The sequence below is a fragment of the Carya illinoinensis genome, chromosome 4 (genome assembly GCF_018687715.1).
Source record: "Carya illinoinensis cultivar Pawnee chromosome 4, C.illinoinensisPawnee_v1, whole genome shotgun sequence".
Classification (NCBI taxonomy): domain Eukaryota; kingdom Viridiplantae; phylum Streptophyta; class Magnoliopsida; order Fagales; family Juglandaceae; genus Carya; species Carya illinoinensis.
In genome coordinates, this window is record NC_056755.1 from 3825594 (window position 1) to 3850067 (window position 24474).

The window sequence follows — 24474 nt, forward strand, 5'->3', positions numbered from 1 at the left end:
TATCAAATGAGTATATGAGATCAAGACAATAAAAGTTGGAGTCTCTCTTGGAGCAACAGTCTGATTTAGAAATGCGTTTGTAGGAGCAACATAGAGACCATGAGGAAAGAATGTGCAATGAAGTTTAAGAACAAGTGCAGAGGGAGATGAGAGTCCAGATAGGGCATGTTATGTCACTGTAGTAGAATCGTGGTGGGCGAGGAAAGAAGAAGAAATGAAATCAATTCAGTTTTCTCATTGTATATAACTTTTAATATCTAATTTTGCAACTATATAAAACATTGTTAGTTGCTAATTTGATGATATAATATGATGATACAATTTGTATATTTTTTAATTTTATGAAAATAGTATTTTTGATCTATACGTTCGAATGTAATTACACAAAATTACAAAATAACGTTCGAATGTACGACCTAACGTTCGAACATGTTCACCTTCAAAATGAATAAAATGTTCGAATGTTTAAATGATTTACGTTCGAACGTTTTGTTTGACGTTCCAACGTAAATATGATACGTTCGAACTATAACCAACGAACGTCAAATTTTCTCATTCGAATGTCAATCAGTCGGGTTAACGTTCGAACGTTCTGTTGGACGTTCGAACGTTACATTTTGTGACAGATTTTAACTGTCACAAAAAATCCCACGTTCGAACGTGACATCAAACGGAAGGCTTCCAACCGTCACTAAAAATATTTTTTGTGACGCTTGTACAGTAAACTGTCACTAAATGTAATCCGTGATGCACATTACGTGACAGTGGTGGTGACGGTCAGAAACCGTCACCAAATATATTTCGTGACGTTTTTTTCATTTCTTGTGACAGTTTCATCTGTCACTAAAACCTATTTTTGTTGTAGTGATTCTTTCTGATGCTAACAGATCATGTAATTATTGTATAGCAAGTCAATGAAGAAGATAACCGACCGACCCCACATGTATAGATCCCAGGCCGGGTTTCAAAGTGCTGATGGCAGGCAGCAACGAAGAAGTTATAAGCATGCATGCAAGAATATACTCGATCAAAGCTGAACATATATAGCAGAAAGAAGTTGCTCGCTAAACAGTAAAAATTAGCCATGGTGAGCCCCCTGACTCTGAGTGGTCTGTATATGTAAAGATGACTCATCAATCAGCACCATATATATATGATTCTCTCGGCCATGATCCCCTCATGGAAAATTCCCACACCACACTCCCTGGCCTACTTATCCGATCATTCCCACACCAATCAGCCAAACCACTACAGACCTCTTCCTGCATGCAGTACCACCATACGCTTAATTCTCTGATATATCACTAATTGCGTGCAGATTAACATAGAACATAAACATATATAGTAGATCACTGGATTTTATGTTACACTTAAGAACGACTTAAAGGGTGAAGGAATTTAGGATTATGAGATGATATAACGTACAATTTGTCTGTGGTTAATTTCAAGTTTGGCTGCAGATCTTAAAATCAAATATTGTTAAAAGAAAAAGACTTTAACTGAATTGTAGATATATTTTAATGAGATTCCATCAAAGAGAAGTCTCCTTCACACGCGGTCACGAGAGGTGCAAGTTGTGAGGCAGGGGCTGCATGCAGTGCTGCCCAAATGGGGAAAGCATAAATCATAATCTTCTTTATCGATTGTAGAAAAAGAATAAGCTGAATGGGGATAAGTTTAGGAATGGGCACACATCCTCCTCATACTCATTGCTCTGAAAGGTTATGGGACCTTACCAATTATAGCCAGTTGCAATGATTCTCCCCTCCCCAAAGTAAGGATTCTTTCGTCAGAGACTCTTGCCTGCTGCTTTCTCTCTTTTGTCCCTTTTCCGTTGTGCGTGCCTGTCTTTACGTATTCTCCTTTAATGATATTCGTTACTCGAACTCTTTCATGGTTATACTTTTATATATAATGGGATATGCTGTAATTTTATTTTTTATTTAAAAAAAAAAAACCAATTGATCTTGTCCTAGCTAAAATATTTGAATTTAGGCTTTTAAATAAATCCACAATTTGAGATAAAAATATATAGGTCTTCTAAACTGATCAGAAAACCAGGACCTTGATTTAGAAGTTATGGAAAACGTTAAAAAACAATGAGGAAATTAGGAGCTATGGGGGAGCTGACAGCTGGAAGAATAAGTAGTAGTGAACGATCCGTATTGGCCGGTGTTAGAAAGATATTGTCCCAACTTTGATGATGAGAGTAGGATAAAGGCTTTCGCGGTGGGGGATTCCCCAGCTTTTTGCTTTCTTCTCCATGGTTCTCTGCAACTTGCATGCGTGCCTAATCCCTGATGCCACACTTCTGATCTCTCTCTCTCTCTCTCTCTCTCTGTGTGGCGAGAATTTCACAGCTAGCCACGATGATCCCAGCTGATCATTTCGGGAGAAGTTACACCAAATAATTATGATCATTGCATATGCTAGCTCGTAGTTGCCTCTTACACGGATCGTATCCCATGCTACAAGTGTCGTTGCCATGCATACTGCAAATTAATCGACGAGGTTAACAAGAAACGCATCTGGGAAAGAAATAAAACTTTTAACTGCATATTACTGCTAGATCATGAGTACTTAGTGTGATCATAATTAAGGAACTAAGCCACTACGTACGCGCGCACAAGTTTGATCTGCACGAACAAAATATTACTATAAATGGCTTACAAATATATAAATATATATATATATATATATATAAAGTCTGGTTCTGTTGTACGTATTGATTAATCTACAGCAGTACTCGCGGTATATTAATACGCCTCATGAATGAATTAAGTAGAATTACAGGTTAATGGTTTGCTTTTGTTCAGGTACATGCACCTTTCTTGTGATCGCTATATAAGTTAACGCAGGAACAAATGCACCTTGCTTGTGATGGCCTGCTTACATGATATATGTATATATGTATGTGTGGATATACATATATATATATTATATCTTTGCACAAATTAAGCTCTTTAATTTGTTAAAAAATTGTGTAGCAAAATAATCAATTAATAAATAATTAAATGATCATATTCATAGAAAAATAACTCTTAACATTCAAAATAATCAAAGGTAGGAACGGATATATATATCTTCACCTAAACAAGCACGTGCACTTTATTCATGTAACAGGTAGCGAGCAGAACAATAGTTGAGTACTCCCTGATCTGCATCATCATGATATATATATATATATATATATATATAAGTTTTAGTGGCGTTTACGTGCACCGCAACTAGACCTTTAATCAACATCTGTTGTAAATATATGATACAAAAAGAACGACGACAACAAAATGTGTAAACAACCCGATCGAGCTTTTCATATTTAAATGCACGCAATAATCTAGATTCTCATGATGGGTATCAGTAGGATTCTTTTCACTTAATTAATGCATTTAAATAGTGCAGTAGTACTACTCTAGCTATTAAGATTTAAGTACAGATTGGCCATTTAAATGCCCTAATTGTCCTAGAGTTTAACGTTTTATTTTTTTGCGGCGAGGACCATGCACCAATAAGAGTCGTCAGTGCATGATCAGGTACCTAGTAAATGATGGAACGCATATATAAATATTGGTCTAATTCTGGATTTTCTTTTTTGAAAAGCGAGAACATAGAATATCATGAATTTTATGGCGACAGATTTTATTCCTTCATAAATCTCATGAGAGAAATGCTAGAGGATTGGGAATTGGCACAACTATTTCTCTATAAATAGGGGGTTTTGAAAGTCTTTCAAGGTCATCCGAAACACTCAGTTGATCAGTACTGTTCTTACACACCCCCCCTGGCCTCTCCCCTTTCTCCACTCAGTACTCTATGATCCCCTCTCTCTCCTCTCTTATCTTCCCTCAGCTTTCCTCGTAAAAGGCTCATGCAGGAAGTCCTCTATGCGGCCGTTAGATCGAAGGCTGTAAAATGCTTAATATTTTTTTCTTATTTTTTTCAAGTAGAGGGGGCAGTAGTGGTGATGTTGCTGACAGAAGATAGAGAGCACAGATGATGAAATGCAAATTGGAGCGGCAGCATCTCACTCCTTTGTGCTCTCTATTCTTCTGTCATCACCCTCCATCAGCTCCTGAGGATCATCTCATCTTCATATATTCTAACAAAAAAGTAGTCTGGCTAGTATATATCACTGCCATACTGAAGTTAATTAAACATTCTCTTTACAATATCCACTCTATACAGAGCATTTTAGTATTATCTTCGTATATGCTCCCGTACGTACTGCTTCTGTGCTCCTGTCTATATAAGCCCTAGCTAGCTACTGATCTCTGTATTACGTAGTACTTCTTCGATCCTGACATCAGATTCTACGATTTTGTTGAGGTTATTTGGGTCAAGACTATAGTTCTAGTCAGAGATCTACATAACAAATTAAGAAGTACTTTCCTTTCTTCATCATCAAGGTTATAATATATATATATATATATATATTGGACGTTCTGGGAAAACTGTAGCATGTCTAACATATGGTCTCTAGCCCTGGAAACTGATTTTTATTCTTTTTTAGGCCAGTGATTGGTACCAATATCAAGTACTGTTTCACTTTCGTCGCCCATCGCATAACTGATCAAAGGCTGGATACCCTTAGCTAACCTACGAGCTATGCTTTCTGATCCCCTTTCTATTCTGAAGGCACCATTTTTTTTTTTTTTTGGGGGGTGGGGGGGGGGGGGGGGGGTGAGTATATATAGATGCATGCATATATCTTTATATATATATGTATGTATGTATGTATACTAACATGATAAATTCAGGTGTGTAATATTCTGAACGGTCGGTTTATATTTCATGTAACGAATTCTTTGGAAATTAAGGATATTGTGCCTTGGCGTTAATATGCAATTATACATTAATTTCTGCATTTTTTGTTTTGTTTTTTGGGCATGCAGAATTAACCATATTGAAAATCATGAATTAGTATAGTTACGATATTCATGATCTCATGCATATATACAGCTAGCCAGAAATGATCGATCTAGTTTGTATATAAATATATACAAAAGATATGCATGCATTTATATATGCTCACCCAAAATAAATTAGCACTAATATTAGTTCGGAACTAAGAAGGAATTAATCTTACAATTAACTTCAAGAAAACCAGTACTAATTCCCTCAGTTTTTCTGCATTTTTTTGGGGTTCTTAATTCGAAGGACATTTTTCGATTTAATTATATGTGAAGTAATTGCATAAACTGGCAGCCTTTTGCAATTTATTGCAAAATGGTGGGTATATTTATATATATATACACACACATTCTGTAATTCTAAGGGGCATGATCACCAAATAATGTATTCTTTGGAATGACACTCTCTTCATGGTTTGATGGTTTCCATAAAGGGTAATGTTTAAAAAAGTGTCAAGAGACACAACCTTTTGAGTTATGTGACTAATGAAGTGTTAAATGACACAACATATATAAATCAAAAGGTTGTGTCACTTCTTAAAGTTGTGTCATTTACCAACCATTGATTTACTAATGATTGTACTATTTGCCAACTGTTGCATGATGGCTTATAAATAGGGATTATTGATGCACAATTTAACTTACTTAATTCTTTTTGTTCATCACTAACTTGTGGGACAGATACGTCACAGGAGTGTAACCATTTTGTCAATTTCACGTTTAGTTTCGTTCATTTTGTTTTTCCATTTTTCTATACACTCGACTCATAACAAATAGTAATAGTAATAACAAATACTAATTCAATCACATTCAACTCTTACCAGATTAATTGAGAATTTGAAGCAGATCAGAAACCAACTTTCCATGGGCAATCCATGGATCAAATATTTTTTAAATATCCAATCTTTCTTTTTTCTTTTTTCTTTTTCATTTTTTAAAAGTTTCAAGAGAATAGATATTACTTATCATAAAAGTTACTTTATAATTTAACATATCAAATCAAGATATAACTTGTTTTATAGATTTATTTTTATAAAATTTGTTAGCTAAAACGTGCAGATTTCTCCTGCTTGGAAGTACTCATTCGCGGTTTTTCGAAAACACTCATCAGGGGCGGCCAGCTAGCTGGAGCACAATCGGGTGTATATATATATATATATGTGTGTGTGTGTATAATATAGTCTGATCGTGATATTGCCACGCAGTACCTAAACCTCAATATCTACGTACCTACCCGCATATTGAAATGGCAAGAATATCCGCTGGTGATCAATCTTTTAATTCATACATTTTTATATTTAGGTGGCCACAAGATCACTGTGTTTTTTTTTTTAATTGAACTCACTGTAGCCTGTGATAAATTGAGTATTGAAAAGCAATGATTTCTTGCTGCATGCCTAAATAATCAGTTGAACACTGAACACATGCATTTTTTTCTATAGCTACCATTCTTCCAACTAACAGTCCGGCCATCAATTATTTTTGCAATCTAGAAACTTGTCTTTGATCAGCTTCATCTTCCAACAACCCCACAACTGGTGATATATATATATATATATAATAAACCTGATCCTATCTCCACTGTATAGATCTTGACCTTAGTCTCTATAACAAAGCAGTACTTCTCCTTCTACCTTTTGCAACTTATCATATATAAGCTTCAGAAACATAATGCCTTTCCATAGACATCCACCTCCACCCCCATTCCTAGATCCATTAGGCCCATCTCCGCCGCCGCCGCCTCCACACATTGACGGTCCTTTGCTGCGGCCAGCTCCTCCAGGTCCTAAATTCTATCCTCCTCAGCCACTGCCGCCAGTACCACAGCACCATCATTCTCCAAGACCAGCCCCAGTACCACCTTATGGTCATGATGCACCACTACCCCCGGCCGCCGGTAACCCTCTACCACCATTTGTAAACCCACATCGTCCTCCTCCTCCTCCACTCAGGTACTATCGCCCTACGTCGCGTTACTAGCATCCGGGAAAGTATACCGATCGAAGAAGCTAGCTCGATCACATTTGTTCTTTTGCTCTCTGTTTCAAAAGGAGAAATAAAATATATTTTCCAGTCTTAGTTACGCAAGGTGTAATTTTGGCCCACAATATTCAGGATTTATATTGTTGTATAAAAAAATATTGGCTTTTTATTTGATACATTAGTGGTCCATATATAGTCCGCGGAATGTTTGTGTTCAATTGTGACATTTATATTGCATTTATAATGTAATATAAGAAGACATTACATTATATAGGCGTCTACATGACAAACAGGGCGACAATTTAAATAAAAGAGGCTCATTTATGTAAGACAGTTAACATGGTGACAAGCGCTAACAGGACATGCATGTGCAGTTCAGTATCTATATATTAAGATCTCGTTTGAAATTTAGATTCAATTGAGATTAATTCAATTTAATTTAATTTTAAGCTGAATGTAACATCAAAAGACTCAATTTTCACATTACTAAACTCATCATAATTCAAAACCTCTTTATACGTGGGACCCACAACTTTTTTCAACTCAATACCTCTTTACATGAGATCCATAATATTTTTTAACTTTTCATAATTAATACATGTAAATTCATTTTAATATGATCTAAACACATTTTAGGTGGGCTCTACAAAACTCACTCTACTATATCAACTTATTACTATTAATTTAACTGATCATTTCAACATCCAAATGTGGAACAAGTTTTAAGGGTTAAAATCTTTTGCAACTTCAAAAAATTTGCAATTATGTGTCTCTATTAATTCTCATAATTAATATAATTAATAGAAAGATTGTCACATATTGATATCACTGGTTAGCTTTGATTGACTGCAGAGAAATAATATGCCACGTTTAATCTTGGATAGATTGGTGATACGACATATTGATATTATGTGTTAAGACTTCAGTTTAGTCTATTTTTTTTTTTTAACATTCGGAAAGGGTCTGGTTTCGAATCTAAGACCTCCATTTTAAAGGTTTAGGGGTTATGAAAATCAAGTCATGCATTTGGTGTGTTACAGTGTTAGTGTTTAATTGATGAGGAGGAAAAATATACCACGTTTTAATATTGGTATGAACAATTAAAAACTAATACATTAACAGTACTGATCCCGCGGTTAATTTAATTTGACTAGTGTGACGTGATATCAATACACTTTTCCACAATATTTGATAAAGTAGCAATACATATAGTCGTAGAATTATAAATATCGCGTAATTGTTTTGAAAAATAGTGGAGTTTATAATTAAAAAATTAATTAATTTTTTATATATATCTCATATTAATTTATTTATTTTTAAATAACTACACATTATTTACATAATTACAATTGTAAATATTATTTTTTGATAAAGTGATTTTAAGGGACGTACAGATATAAAGGAATCATGGAACTGACATTCGCTTTTCCAAAAATTTAAGAAACATTATTGACTTGTTTGTTACCTTGCTTGATTTTTTAAAAAGTATTTTTTAAATATTTTTAAATATTTTAAAAAAATTAAAATACACTAACAATCAAAATCAGGACAAACCCAAAGAGCAAACCAATATTTTCCATAATAAAAGGGTTTTGTCTCTCTGAGCGAAACGAGTGAACGTATTGATTTCTGGGTAGAAATATTTATAAGAGCTTAAAAAAGAAGTGGGCCTTATTCCATACAAGTGTAATGACACTAATGTGGCCCTTTATTATTGGGCCGGGCTCCATCACCAAATAGAAATTAGAATTCTCTCCCTTCCCCTCCCCTCTCCCCGCAGTCGTACCCAAAACCTGCTCTGCTCTTTCCTTCCTCTCGCCGCGCCCGGCCGTCACCACCTTTGTTCAGTGTGAGTCTCTCTCTCTCTCTCTCTCTCTCTCTCTCTCTCTCTCGCTTCCCCTCTATATACATAGATAGATAGAGTTGAGCTACTTTTACTCTTTTTGTTTACTAATCCCAAATTCTCAGGGGAAAAAATGAATATAGGAAGTAATCTGTGAAAAGGTAGGGGCATCACTTCTCGGTGAAAATTTGAGGGTAATGATATATGTTTTAATGTCAAAGGATTGATTTCATTCAAGTTGGGGCCCGAGGAGGTAAGAGACAGGTTGGAAAAAGAATACGGGTTGATATTCAAGGGAAACTTCGTGGCATATCTCTAAAATGGAATGTATTGCTCTGTATAATTTTGAATGTGATAATGGAATTCTGTAGGCTGCCCCAACTAGACGGTGTATAGGAATTAATCGAGTTCTTAAATTAGTTATAAAATACGTGGTCTTGCTTGATTGCGTATTTCTTGAGCCTTGTTAGTCTCCACTGGGAAATGTAATGTTTAAGTTATTGTCTCTATTTCTTATCCTGCATCTAAGTCCATTATCTTATCCCAATTGTTTTTCGTTGCATCTTTTAGATCTTATCTGGATTAGTTTTTTTTTAACGGTGTTTTAAAAGCTACTTTGCTTTTATGATTGGATGCTAAATAATCTCAATTGGTTGGACAAAAATATCATGGTCTTGGTATCCAGTGACGAGTCATAAACTTTATTGGTGTTTTTAAATATTCTTTTTATAATGAGGAAGAAACTTTATTCCCAAGAATAGGCAAAACCCAAGTACACAGGACGTATACAAAGGAAATACCTACATCTCTCCAAAAACAAAAGAAATGCTAATACAAATATTTAATATTGCTACCACATCAGAACTTTAATATCTTCTTCTCCACTTCAGTTTCTAAGCAAAGAAGCTTCTGAAATTCCAAAGTGATTATGAAATTCTAATTTCCTTTTGAATTTCTTTGAGTTAATACATAAATGGGTTTGTCCAATGGGACTTCTCTTTCTCTCTCTAGTGGGTTTAAGCTTGGTGTGTGTATGTGTGTGTTTGGGGGGTACGTTCATGCCCCATTGGGTGTGTGAAACTTAACAATGTATTGTATGCTATCACTATAAGATCCTTTTCTGGTCTTTCTTCTCCACATAATTTGTAATTTGTATTAATTGCAACCTTCTCTTGTTTTACTTTCTGAATTGATTTTTTTGGTTCTCACAGTCTAATTCCAAGAGAAGAAATGATAAAGAGGCGATTCTACAAGCTAGAACATGCTGATAAAGATCAGGCCTCAGATTCATCATCATCCTCTGACTCTGAATTAGAAGCAGAAGCCATAGATGATTCAGATGATGATGTAGTTGCAGAAGTCAAAGAGAATGAAGAATCTTGCTCTACCTCGTCTGGTTGGTTCAATCTTATTTCCTTTTCTTCTTTCTCTAGATATCAATTGATTGTTTGTATATGTTGCATTTTTATTAGGACTTATGCTCATCCTTCTTTTTTCGTTGGTTACCTGAGTAGGGTGATGCAGGAAAACTCTACTGTTATTTCATGCAAAATCCCATGCATACTTACTATTATCTCTGTTTTGTGAACATCTTGTCGTGTCACCTATAGAACCTTATAGACTTTTCCACCTACAAAAATCTCATTGATTCCAATTTATTTTATGCTTCTTTTTTCATTTATTTGGCTGGTTTCAGGGTATGAGTGTGAGGATAGCTCAGCAAATGAGGTTGATCTTGACTCATCGGGTAGGATTTACTGTATTTTCTGCGTCGCTGGAATTCTGTAATCTTGCTGTTGAGATACATTGGCATGCATTAGTCCTATATCCACTATGATAATATTAATTTATTTATTTATTTTTAATATGTACGAAAGAGTGCTATGGTAATATTACTACTATGCTTTTTTCATGACCAAGCAACAGAATATATGGGATTGTACAAGCTCTATTGATGAATATCTATGTGTTGTGTTTGTTTAAGCCCTTTTTTGTATTTATAAGTACAAATAGAATTTAGGCATCATAAAAACTCATAAACTGGCTATAAAATTAGAGGTTTCAAGGATTTACCTCTCATGAACTTTTTTTTTTTTTTTTGGTCAGGTATTAGGACCAATGTTGTTGATTTTTTTTTTTTTTTTTTTTTTTTTTTTTAAAATAAGTAAACAATATTATTAATAAGGATTGGCATAGCCCAAGTACACAAGATGGTATACAAGAGTTTGATGTTATTATAAACACATTTGTATTTAAGATTGCTTTTGCACTCTGTAGTTTAAGCAATGCTTGAACAAGGATTTTGATTTTCCCTTTTCATGGAAGGAGAACTTTTAGTGCTTCAAATTGAATATTATATATATTGGACCTGCCCTTCCTTTTGCAGGAATCCCAAAAAAAGAAATGTATCTTGTGAACACGGAAAGATTTTCTCCCTCAAAATATTTGTGCCCATTAATGGTTGCTCCTAAAAGTAAAAGAGGACATTTGTATCCAGTACCTGAACTTTCTGACCTTATTTAAAGCTTCAGTTGTTTTCTTACTTACTGGCTTACAATTACACAAGTCAGCACTTCTTATGATGTTGGTTTAAATATTGGTGCTTTCAAGATGGATAGAGGCGAGGGACGTATGGTTATAGCTTTTCTGAATCCTTGTTGGGGATTTGTATTTGGAAGTCTATTAAGAAGGCAGCCCACCTTTAAGTGGGATCAATTTCAGCATGATATGTGGTGTAGGCACTGTTCAATCTGTGAGAATTTTGAAGTTGGATATTTTATGAGTAGAGGGGTCTAGGACGTACTGCATTTCCTTGGCAAAGTTCTTGCCCTCTATAATGATTTCAAGGGGTTCTAATTGTAATCTTAACTGGTTCTTTTGGAGTATAGGCTTAGATGTGGGTTGAGCTTTTTTTGAGTCGTGACAAAGGAATATAGGGAAATTGTGATCGACTCCTTATTTGTTTGTTAGCTTGTCAATGATGATTTATTGCTTTGTTTGTAAATATACTTGGGGAATGGCACTTCTAACACCCACAACAATGGGGAGGTGGGTATGGTTTCAGTTTAACTCTCATGGGGAGTGTGCGAGTCATTTACCAATGCGTGCACACACACACACACAAACTATGGGTAATGCCATGGTTGAGTACATTCCTTGATATTTGATGTGATTGTTGAATGGCAGGTCTAACCATAGTGGACGATGATGCTGAAACCGGAAATGAAAGACAAATCCTTACTGATAGTCATTTGTCTGGTAAATGTGGTTCTGAAGCACTGGAGACACATTCCAATATCATGGCTGAAAAAGAATTGTTACCAGCAGATATTCCAGCCTGTATAATGAAATGCAAATCAGTTTTCAAGTGCCGGATATGCCCTAGAATTATCTGTTTGAATGAAGAGACTCTAAGGGCTCATCTAGACTCCAAGGTGAGATGTCTCGCATATTTCTTCCTCTCCTCTTCATTCCCCTCATTTTTACGAGGGTTAATCTCTCTCACCTTGGTTTGGGAAGGATGATGGTAGTTGATTTGAATGATGGATGATGGCTCAGGTAGTAACACTCTTTATACCTTTATATTTCTTAGCATTTGTGTGCTTAGTCAATTACGTGGTCTGTGGTTCTAAAAGTGAGGAACTCAAGTTGGCATGATAAATTTAGGGGAAAAGTTGTCTGTGCACGAACTCACCTCAGCCATCACTATCCTGCTGTGTCAGAGTATTCTTCTTTGTTATGATTAGGGCACCATGTCGTCTTTCTCATATGTTCTGGCAACTACTTAATAGTGCACTTACTTACTCTCCTTACCTTTTATTTCTTAAAATAAGTACCTTTGGCCAATTTCGTAGTACGTGGTTTGGTAACATGTACTTCTATTTGTCGTAATGAAGCAAGATGAGAGTAATGTCTCATAACTCACCTTAGCCACCACCCTCCTGGGTTTCTGTATGTTGTGCCATTAGCCCTCGAGTTTATTTGAATTGTGAGAATCGTCACCATATTGTATTTTGTTAGAGGGCCTTACATTGTTGTCCTAATTGTTACTCTTTCGATGTCTTAGAGACATGCTCGGTCTGAGAAATTACTGAATGAAGGTAGACTGAAGGCTATACTCAACAGTGATGGGGAAATTGAGAACCAAGAGACTCCCGCAGAGATGAATGCTCGAATTTTAGCTCTTCCGCTGGTTAGTATTTTTAATTTGAAGGTTCCAGCACAATGTTTTAAAAAACAGATTGAAGAGTACATCTTTATACAAGATGCTAATGCTTCTCTGCTAATGTCAGAATAACAAAAAAAGGAAAAGCAGAAACAGGCTTGGAGAGGAGAAGAGACAAATAAAGAAGGTAATTAAGGTTTTATATCTTGATGCTATAATTTAATCTGAGCTTTAAGCTTATTACGGTTTATCTGATTGCTTGATGTGAGTAGGAAATGGGATATGAAGAGAACATAAAGAAAGCAAGGAAGTTGACGAAAGGTCCATCCAAGAAAAGGCATAAAAATGAGAACTGAAGAACGTTGCGTATTTTTGTTTGCCTTACTGCTGGAGAGAATATGAAAGCTAGAGATGAATCAAGAATTTGAACATTTCTTCAGCTACTAACATTTAGACATTGCTCAGATTGATAACTTTATAGAGTGATCACTTTATACTGCTATGTTTCTTTTATTATCTTTCTTTGCCCTCCCTTTCTCTTGAGGTTGCGGGTTGTTTAATCTGGATCTGTATCCTGTTCTATACCGTGTAATAGCCCAGGCGCTTGATTTTGGTTTAATAGTTCCAAAATTTTGTTATTCATGAAAATCAAAGCCATCGAATATTGTGCGATTGGGTAGTTGTTTTTACTATGAGTTTTCTACGGAGCAGCTATTGTAGCAGTGCACACACTGCACATACTACGTGGCAGCTTCTGAGTTCTTATTTATTTATTTATATATATATATATAAACCAAAACGTGCGTTTGGCCTATAGAGTGAAAGTCTACTTTTAACTCTTCCATTTGTTTGGTTCTCGAGAAACTCAGAAGAGATATATGATGAAAAATTGAATTTGGGAACTACGCTATATGCTCTATTCCAACGATCAGTTTTGTAATTTCGAAGCATACGGCTGTTGTTTTCTAATTCTACATCTTCTTAGCAACCAAACGAGATGCAAGCGTAGCTGGGTGTCGCTCCATGAGAAATTGTAATGAAGCTGGCTCTTTCTTGTCCAGGTTTTAGAAGATGTAATCAGGATCATGGCACATTGAGAAAGAGCTAATATAAGAGACGAGCCGTTCAGAAATGTTGACAATGTCTCCAAAACTGGGTGCCTCTCCATTGTAGTGCTCGGTGCTTTTGGCGATTTCGCCAACAAGAAGACTTTTTTACTCACTTCAAAAGGCACTGGTTCCCAAGGCTAAGGGCTGAGAGATGAGAGATAGCAACTAGTGAACAATGTTTTAGTGAACCCAGCCTACACGTAATGTGTGCAATGGCTTCACCCAAATAGTGGCTTCTGTGAAGAATATTTCTTTTACCATCTTCACGACCTTACCTTTTTCAAGCCTATTGTTTTAATTCAAATTCTAGTGTCTCTATGTTTTGCTCCTCCTCTCTTTGTTTTTCAGAATATATTTTATTAATCTTTGTAGTTTGGGATTATGACAGCTTTGTTTTTCTTTTCGTACGAATGCACATTCCAACTCAGCAATTGATGATGTACTTAGGATTTAAGCGGAAGAGATAGAAGGGGGAGGAAGGAGTGAAGTTCCTCCAACTTAAAAACCTCTTGCAGTTGCCATGAGAGTTGAGAGCACTGAGAGATGTTCAGGTTGCATCATCATTTTTTATGCATCTTGAAAATTGACTCTGCACAATAGAAAACTGGTTGAACTACTTCAACATGGACCCCCCCCCCCCCCCCCCCCCCCCCCCCCTCTCTCTTCAACTAGAAAAGTTTCAAGCAGCTAGAGTATGTCGTCTTTGTAACTTGTTAATCAAAAGCATTACTGAAAAAAAAAGAGTACATTATAGACCACACCAATTTGTTTTTCCATGTATTGAGGCAAAAGGAAGAAGAAAAGGGAGAGAGACATATCCCCCCTCCCCCGCGCCGGCGGCATGATAACAGCGGAGCTCTTCAAACCATTCAGTTGCTCAAAAAGGCCTTGTTTATGAAGCTTTCTTCCCATTTGGATTCAAAAAGCGTTTCATCTCATCTCTCTATTATAATTTTTTCAAATTCCCACACAAAATCCAAAACAATATAATATTAAAAAATAATCTTATAATAATATTTTATTCAACTTTTATCTTTTATCTAAAACCATCTCATCTTATATCTAAATCTAAACCATAAGCTCAAGAAAACATGCTAAGACCATATTTAACCTTCCGATAAGTACTAAGACCGTCAAAATTTCAAATGAAATAAGAACGCAGCAAGGCCCTCGACCCCGTCTTTAACATTAATCTCTACCTTTATGAGTCCACTGGAAAAGCGAGCAACATCAACTCACATTAAACAACCTGAGCCACAGGTTCAGACGCACTGGATTCTTCCAGCCTGCAAATTACAGGTAGCCGATAAGAGACATAGGTACACTTCAGGCCTTGTGCTGGTAAAAGTTAAAACATCTTATTTGCAACAGGATTTAAAGGTTGTAAGCCAGTAATATATACATATGTTTTGCCTGTAATGACAAGATTGGGTATTGCAGAGTAACATCAGAGAAGCTCAATGTAGCAAGATAATGACCCAGCATGAGAAATGCAGATATAATTTTGTCAGTCACTGAACTTCATTTTGTTAAATCAAGTTTCTGTGTAAATAGGTGAATCACTTGTATGTGTCCCATGTACTTGGATTTTTCCTTTTGTGGTTTTAATGATATTTTATTACTTAGAAGAAAACTCAATGTGTTTGGGCATCATTTGGTAACTAAGATCTTGACTAGGTCCAAGGCTGTCGCTAGGTGGGATAGAAGAACCAAAGAACTACAACACATTACATTGTACCATATTATCATTGTTTTACATCACATTATACAACAACATTTAAGAAAACTCATTGTTGCCTCTGGAGAATTTCAAATACACCCCAATTTCCTATAACAAAGAAGAAAAATGACATGTACGTAGAGAAAAGTGCATGGTTTCTACCTTTGAATTCCTTCTCCAACTTCCATTCTGAAAAAACTCCCTATCTTCACAGGTGAGCCCACTTCGTTGGAAAGATTATTTAACAATGTCTGCAGAGTACCATGCAAAAATAAATCAACCACATTTTGCAACACATATATGCTCAAATGCATGCACACATACATAAAAGAAGCCAGAAATTATGCATGCCTTCATGTTACAGAAAGTTGTACCACATTCTATAGATGGATGAATGTGGCAGATGAAGAGGAACAATTCATAACCCATGTAACCTGTATACTTGGGCTCTTGCCTATTCTCATGATCAATAAAATTTTGTTTACCGATGAAAAAGAAAAATAATATGATTATGTTTTTACAATTTTATAGCTATCGTTGAATGTTTATTTTACCTTATATTTTTGCTGTAAGTTTGTTTTGATTGAATATGCGCTAAGAAGTTGGGTTATTTTTATCACTTGTGGTGACAGAGACTGATTATAGAACTGATTTTATCATGAACTGATTTTATTGGGAACTTAGTTGGAATGTGAACGATTGATAAAATTTATGATTATAAAATATATAATTGTGTACCTGGTCAAATTAAATATTTGAGTTAACTCAAACCATTTCTATTAAATGGATTGTAACGGATCTTATTCGGGTTGAGCCATTTACTCCCATGACTTGACTTGACTTGACACGAACCACCTGTTTTACATGGCATGTTGCTTTGATTATGGTATATACTTAAGTTTGCAACATAACATTTTTGGTCTCCTTATTAAAAGTAGTCCCTGTGGGCATAGTCGACAACCTAAGTACGGTGGCAGCCATCCTGGGTTGCAAGGTCTCATCCTTGCCTATGAAGTATCTTGGACTCTCCTTGGGGGCCCCTCATAAATCTAAGTCTATGTGGGAAGGGATCATTGAGAAGTTTGAAGGAAAACTGCCAGAGTGGAAGAGAATCTACTTGTCTAAGGAGGGGAGAATCACTCTTATTAAAAGTACGTTTTTTAATCTTCCAACGTACTTTCTCTCTCTATTCCCAGTGCCAGCAGGAGTGGCGAATAGACTGGAGAAGATTTGTTGGGATTTCTTATGGGGAGGTTTAGAGGATACAAGGAAATTCCATTTGATCAAATGGAATACAGTATGCACCCCTCTGTCTTGCGGTGGTTTGGGCATAAGGAATTTGAGAACTTTTAACAAGGCTCTCCTTGGTAAATGGTTATGGCGGTATCATCTTGAGGGAGACACTGTAACAGCCCGCTAGAAATTCAATTGTGAAATTTTTATTAATTTTAGGAACCTCGTGAAAACCCCATAAGTTTTCACGAATCCATTAATCGTATAGGTTTTTGTCTAACTACATAGTTAGTATTATTATTTACTATGGTATCAGAAGTGTGTTTTTGATTATTGGAGATAGTTAGAAGTGTCAAAATGTATTATGATTTGTGCCATTAGACTTGGAGGGTTATTTAAAGTCTTATGGCGCAATAACATTTTTTCATATTTTCGGACAAAACGTCTGTTCAAAACTGTAGATATTATTGGATAAAAAGAAATATTTTGAGGTAATTTTCATGAATATTATTGGGTAAAAATATTTTGAGTTGATTTTTATAGATATTATTAGATAAAAATATTTTAAGTCAATTTTTTTGTAGATGCTATTGGATAGAATATTATGAGATAATCTTTTATAGATATTTTGGATAGGAGAAAACTACACTCAACTCTCAACTCCAGCCTCATCTCTTCCATATCTCATCTATAAGTATCTCCAGCCACCTCTCCCCACGAAATTATCTTCATTTACACTTTCCATTGAAAGAATATCAAACACTCTCTCTCGGACAGCTTTTAGGAGGTCTTTTGCACACCCATTTCGAAGCTTTTGTAAGTGTTTTATCATAAAGTCTCCTTCATATAAGTTGTTCCTTTTTTAGTCTAGTTTACATGGATATCTTATTTGCCCCATTTGAAGATCATTTGGTCAGTCAAATATTGTGTAAACTATAGAAAAGTCATTCTAGGAGATAAACTGGAGAATATGTTATAGTTTGGAGTTTTTGACCAAGCTAATGGATAGATATTGGTCCGAAATTTTTATGGAGTATTGTTAACATGTATATGTGACTATTGGTTGAGGATTTTTACATGATTAAAGGTTTTGATGAAAGATTTTCTTAGATTTAAAAACTTAGAAACTGGAAGAAGAAAATCAGTTTCTGTTTTGAGAAAGTTTAACTCTTTGGTGGTCTAAACCTATTATAATGACTTTAATAATTTTATTAGAGGATCCTAAGTATCTTATATACATGTTATATTCTTATTTTGAAGATATTTGATGTTAGTTTCGAAGATATGAAATTTTATGCAAAGAGATATTCAAATAAGCCAAAGTGTGAATATTCTTGGCTAAATTTATGTTTTGGTTAATTTCTAACCATGTGATCTTGAATTAGAAGCTTATATATGTTTTAGGACATCTTTTTAAACCATGTGATGGTTTGGTTTGAAGATCATATATTTATAAGTCATAGATCAAGAGATTTATCAAAACTAGTTGAGGAAAAAGTTTCTGTTTTTGGACTAAGTGTAAAACCAAAAACTCCAAATGTTATTTTGTGATTTTGGTGACTTTAGTTTGATGATTTAAAGCATGGTTGATGTTAGGATGATATTATGAATATGTTAGAAGTAAGATTTGATTTTTGAAATTCTTGGAAATGTTTTGATTTAAGGTCAAAACTTGTGATTCAAGTGCTTGGATCTTTTTACAAAAAAGTTTGATGTTAATTATTAGTTTTTTCTAAATGGATGTTTTAAGTATGGTTTTGAATTTAGGATTGGAAGATGTTTGTTGCAAAATTTTGGTTTAAGCATGAGTTTTGAAGTTGGAAGGAATTGCAACAAAAATCAAGGGAAATGACCTATGGATGTTTCGGCCATAGTGTGTTCTTCATAGTTGTGTTTTGTTTTAAATTTTTCTGAGTTGATATTTAACTTTAAGACAAAATTTACATGAGGAATGTAAATTTTGGAAACTTTTGGAGTTAGTATGCAAAATCCTTAAGTTATGGGTAAAACGGTCATTTTTCCACATGTAGAGAGTAAAATGAAAATTTTACTCTTTAAGTTAGTATTTTCCATATTTCAAATTATTAGTGATTTAGTTCTAACTTTTAGAATCACTAATTACAGTTCCTCATGGTCGCACTTGAAGTTTTATAAGAAACGCAGAGATCGAGGTAAGTTAGCTTTTAACTTACTAGCAGTCTACTGTGTATGTGTGCTAAGTAAAGGAACTACAGTGTATGTATGTGTGTTATCATATATGTCATGCCATGCCCAGTTATTACGTAATTGTCTATTATACAGAATTTATTGTCATCAATTTTTATCTGTTACATAATATATTCTGTCATGTATTACTATACATTACAAGTATGTCATGTTAAATATGTTGTCTGTTATATGTTATGCCATGTTACGAAATGTTTCTATCTCAAGTTGGTCATGTATTTCAAGTTATGTTCAAGTCACGTTATGTTACGTCAGGGCTTCAGTTCTTTTGTATTCCAGTCACGTTTCATCTTGAGTACATTCAGTTTGTGTAGAATACATGGGGCCACAACAACTGTGGAGTATGTATTTTTCATGTTAAGTCAAGTTTCATATCAAGTTCATGTCAAGTCAAGTTCAGTTCATGTTTCAATTTAAGTTATGTTAATTATGCTATGTTGTACGCCAAGTTATACTTTAATTACTTATGAATTTGATTATGCATTTATTCTTTTACTGTCATGCATGCATCATTAGCTTGTGTGGAAGTTTTTTTGTTAACTTACTGAGATTTGTAATCAAATCTCACTTTGGTAGTCCCAACTACCATTCCCCTCGAATGGTAGATCTTGTTACAGGACTTGAAGGAGAATCAAGAGCTGATCAACTAGACACAGTTGACTAAACGACGGTGCGACGTCAATGTTAATATAGTAGTTAACGTAAATTACTACTTGTACAATGGAGTTGCATCTTTAGTACTTTTTGGATCATAACCATTTTGGACTAGTGTTGTGATCTATTCAATGGGTCTTTATGTATGAAGTATGTTTTAAGAATTTGGAATATTTTCAATTTGGTGCATAGTATTGCTAAAGAAAAAAATTATCCGCTGCGAATATTGCATAATGTTAGATGCATATTAGGAACATTGCATTTTATATGTCATGAACGAGGGCAGATAACCTTGTGTTGCATGTCTCGACGCTTCAAATGTCCGTCCGATCCCAAACGGAATTTGGGGGCGTCACAGACGCTTTATGGAAAAATATCTTAGAATGCAAATATGGAAGTGAGTGGGGTGGCTAGTGCACAAAGGAAGTAAGAGGAGCTTATGGTGTGGGAGTTTGGAAATTTATCCGGAGTGGATGGGACGGTTTTCGGGGTCATTGTAGGTTTGTGGTGGGAAGGGGCACACAAATTAGATTTTGGCATGACATTTGGTGTGGTGATGTCGCTCTAAAAAATGCTTTTCCTTCCATTTATAGGATAGCTTCTGATCAGAATTCCTCAGTGTCTGAAAATATGTGTCTTACCGATGGTTCCATACTTTGGCCTGTGAGATTCACTAGAGCAGCACAAGACTGGGAGGTGGGCGCTATCACTGACTTCTACAGTGCGCTACATGACTTGAAGATCAAGGCTGGAGGGGAAGACAGATTATTATGGACATGCACAGGGAATGAGAAATTTTCAGTCCGTTCGTACTACAAGTCTTTGACGAATCACTCCCCCAACGCCTTCCCTTGGAAGAGCATTTGGAGAAGCAAGGTTCCCCTCAAGGTTGCTTTCTTTGGGTTGGTGGCGTCTCATAGTAAAATCCTAACCAAGACCAGCTAAGAAAGCGTGGACTCGTCATAATGGATTGGTGTTTTATGTGCAAACACAATGCTGAATCAGTGGACCACCTTCTCCTTCGTTGTGACACAGTAAATGTATTATGGTATGAGATTTTCTCGAGGTTTGGCATTGCTTGGGCCATGCCACGGAGGGTGATCGATTTACTGTCTTGCTGGCAAGGGCTAAGAGGGAATCACCAGATTGCAGCTGTATGGAAGATGGTACCTTTGTGCTTAATGTGGTGCACATGGACTGAAAGAAATAGCCGCTGTTTTGAGAATAAGGAACGCTCTCCGGATGCTTTTCGAGCTTTTTTCTTTCACACTCTACTCCTTTGGGCATCTACTATAGTTTTGAATGGAACGAGTCTTAGTGACTTTTCCGCTACTATCCGTAGCACTTAGTTTGTAACTAGGCTTTTTTCTTGTATACTCCCAGTGTACTTGGGCTTGGCCTATTTACGTGGATCAATAAAATTTATTTACCTAACAAAAAACATTTTTGGTCTCTTCTTCCCTCCCTAGAAAACTAGTTGATCTCCAAGCAACAAGTGATTTTTTCACAGTCATGCTATTTGAATAACAAGTTCTTCTTTATATCAACTTTTGCATACCTTTACATTTAAGGCATCATTCATAACAAACTTTTGCTCCATCAGAACAACATCTTCGAAGTATTTGCGTAATCGGCCTTCTACCATTTTATCTATGGCCATCTGAGACTTCCCAGTCGTTTCAGCCTGTGATGGAAAATCAAATAAACAATTGAAATCTAAAACTTTTTTTTGTAAGTATAATTGGAATCTAAAAACTAACAGAATGAACATTACAAACAAAAAGTTAGACGATATAAATTATATTAGCAGAAAACTACTTGATAGATTGAAGTGTGTGTGGGGGAGAGAGAGAGAGATTAGTATAATCAGTATCAAAGATTTATACCATCCAGTAGAGAAGAAGGATTGAGTTCATTTGCCAACGAGCCTTAATAACGACATGCTGAAATAATTTAAGGGTTCATATTGAAAAAAAAAAAAATGAGGGCTAATACTTTGAGTTGCCATCCATTACGGGGAAGACTTCATTTTCTCATTTGATGCAACCAAAATTCAACAAAATCAAACCAAACAAATCAGGAGAAGAAGAAGGATCTTGAGGGGAGAAACCATACAACCATGGCAATAATTTCCAGTCAATCTAACTCCAAGAAGAAACTAAACAAGAAAAATATGAAAATGAGGCCACCAACTGCACATTGACACTCTGAACACGCACAGGCAGATGCATGGACATAAAAAATAAAGATTTAGAAAGCCTCATCCATATAGAAACCTCAGTCAGTATCATACACAACTATAATTACATTAAATAAGCATAATCCAGACTCTGATTCGGTAAGCTCACATTCACTGTTCAAGTCATGTTTAACTTAGAGCCTGCTACAAGTGCTAAATTGTATGAAACAGTACCTGAGACTTAAGAATTTCCCTTTCACTTGCTAATGCCTCAGAAGAAACAAGGTCCTTTGTTAAGAATAACGGCTTAGCTGCTACAACATGCATGGCCAATTCTGAACCAACACGTTGAAGAGCATCCAGTTGAGAATTCCCATCCTCTACTTCAAGAGTTAAAATTCCAGCAATACGACCCAAACCTGTTTCCAGATTAAATGCTTAAGAGATCATGTCAAATGAGATAAACCTCTCCTTCTCTGGAAGAATGGACTTCCATTAGAGGACCTGCCTGTGTAAGTGAGTCTATTTTCTTAAAAAAAAGGGACGTAGTTTGGAATCACTGGCCAATGTGCTCAAGCTCAAATGGATCCTCTTCCGTTTGTAATGTGCACAGGGTAACTTCGTGGATGCAAATCCCATTTAGGTGCTTCATAAAACTTACAAGAGAAAAGGCAATTTGAAATTATGTACCTGGTTGGGGACTTGTATGGAGATAGGTAGAAAGAACACCATTTAAAGAAGTAGACATCACAAATCCCCTTCTAAATCTGACATTTTCTCCCATCATTGCAGCCACTTCTGTTATTGCATTTTGTACAGTTGTTTCTCCACTAATCTTCGGATGTTCAAGATACAACTTCAAGTCCTGAAGGATGAAATTTGAAGATTACATTACCCTGACCGACTCGCAAAAACTTCAACCACATGATAGTGCTAGCTTGAGCTTTGTTCCGCAGTGCTAAAAATACTAGGTCTAGGTGTCGGCTCAAGATGGTGCTGGATTTCCTTCTTATTGAGTTTTTTGTCTCTGTTTTCCTTCACCTCCTTAGTTAGGTGCCCCTCTTATATGCACCCTGTGTAGAAGGGTAGCACCTTGCGCACCCAATAAAAATTCTTATTTATCAATAAAATTCTTATTTCCAGAAACAAGTTTTGAAAGTTTTATTCCCGATATTTTTTTTAAAAAAAATTTGATAAGTCGATATTTTTAAAAATGAAATCTAGGTTGCGACATGCATGACTAAAACAGTCTAAAATGGATCAAGATCAGGGATTCAGGGGGAATCACAAGGTATCGTATCCAAAAAATGATTGCTCGTATTAGGGAGTAAATAATGGCAGTCAAAATGTGAACTAAGACCAAAAGCAAAATATCAGTATTTAAGATAACAAGAAGAGAAAACAAATAACCATTTACAAGAAAGGGAAAAAAAACAAAGTAACAAATAACCATTTACAAGAAAGGGAAAAAAAAACAAAGTAACAAATAACCATTTACAAGAAAGGGAAAAAAAACAAAGTAACACAGTATCTACCTCTAGATTCTCAGGTCCAACTTGGAAGGGCTCCGCACCCTGCTGAGAAGCACCTCCAACCAGCAAAGCCTGCTTAGCCAATGACAAAGCCTATTCGAGAAAAGAGAGAGAGAGAGAGACGCTTTAGCCTTAAATAAAACATGAGCATCAAAACTGAAGAACATGAAAGCACACAACTAAGAAAAAAATGAAAGCACACAGAATTATTAATTTCTTTGATAAGTGGAAGCACACAGAATTATGAATCCTAAATAAGAAAAAGTCACACAAATACCGACCAAGTGCTGAAATATATCATTTCTGGCAACAAAATCGGTTTCGCAGTTAAGCTCAATAAGAGCAGCCTTGCTCTCAGTCTGCGCCAGAGCAAGAAAACCTTCGGCGGCCGTACGAGCCGACTTCTTCGACGCCAACACCTTCCCTCTTTTCCTCAAGTCCTTCTGCGCCGCCTCTGTCAGAAAATATTACATTTATATCTACACTGAGGAGAACCAAAAGAAAAAGGAACAGAAAAATCAAAACGGAGGGTTTTGGGGAGTGATTTCGGACCAATGTCCCAATTGCATTGGATAAGGGCGGCCTTGACGTCCTTTATGGGGGCGCTGGTTCGCTCCCTCAGTTGCTTTATCAAGTTCATTTGGTTGGAAGAAGAAGATACTTCGGCGCTGAAGCTCCTGGAAAAGATCGCGAGGCCGCCGCCGCCGACGTCACATCGTGAATCGGTGTAGGTAAAACTAGAACTTAGTAGCCTGTTGTGGAGGATCGAACCGAGAAAGCGCTTAGTTGCGCTGGAGAGAGCCATAACACACTACCTTTGACAACGTGCGAAACCCACAGAGAACTGTTTAAAGAATCAATGAGAAAACAGCGCTCTGGAGGATATCGACCCGACCAGCTCTTGTAACAGACACTGTGGC

The 24474-nt window shown here is 35.9% G+C and overlaps 2 protein-coding genes across 3 annotated transcripts; one reads left to right on the plus strand and one right to left on the minus strand.

Annotated features, from left to right (window-relative positions):
* The first annotated feature begins 8591 nt into the window (after positions 1-8591).
* Positions 8592-13574, plus strand: LOC122308317. Of its 2 annotated transcripts, XM_043121577.1 has the most exons (7): positions 8593-8742; positions 9948-10132; positions 10433-10483; positions 11923-12170; positions 12803-12928; positions 13029-13088; positions 13174-13574. In XM_043121577.1, the coding sequence occupies exons 2-7, from the start codon at positions 9967-9969 to the stop codon at positions 13255-13257; spliced, it is 735 nt and encodes a 244-aa protein (XP_042977511.1). In that variant the 5' UTR covers positions 8593-8742; positions 9948-9966; the 3' UTR covers positions 13258-13574. The 2 variants fall into 2 exon arrangements, with proteins under 2 accessions (XP_042977512.1, XP_042977511.1); XM_043121578.1 differs by lacking the exon at positions 10433-10483 and having other exon boundaries at positions 8592-8742.
* A 1423-nt stretch (positions 13575-14997) lies between these two features.
* On the minus strand, positions 14998-24469 carry LOC122307488 (elongation factor Ts, mitochondrial). Its single transcript, XM_043120396.1, has 8 exons — positions 24107-24469; positions 23836-24008; positions 23558-23647; positions 22713-22887; positions 22257-22441; positions 21402-21527; positions 15893-15981; positions 14998-15296 (listed from the first exon to the last, which is right to left on the minus strand). The coding sequence occupies exons 1-8, from the start codon at positions 24357-24359 to the stop codon at positions 15251-15253; spliced, it is 1137 nt and encodes a 378-aa protein (XP_042976330.1). The 5' UTR covers positions 24360-24469; the 3' UTR covers positions 14998-15250.
* Positions 24470-24474: the final 5 nt, after the last annotated feature.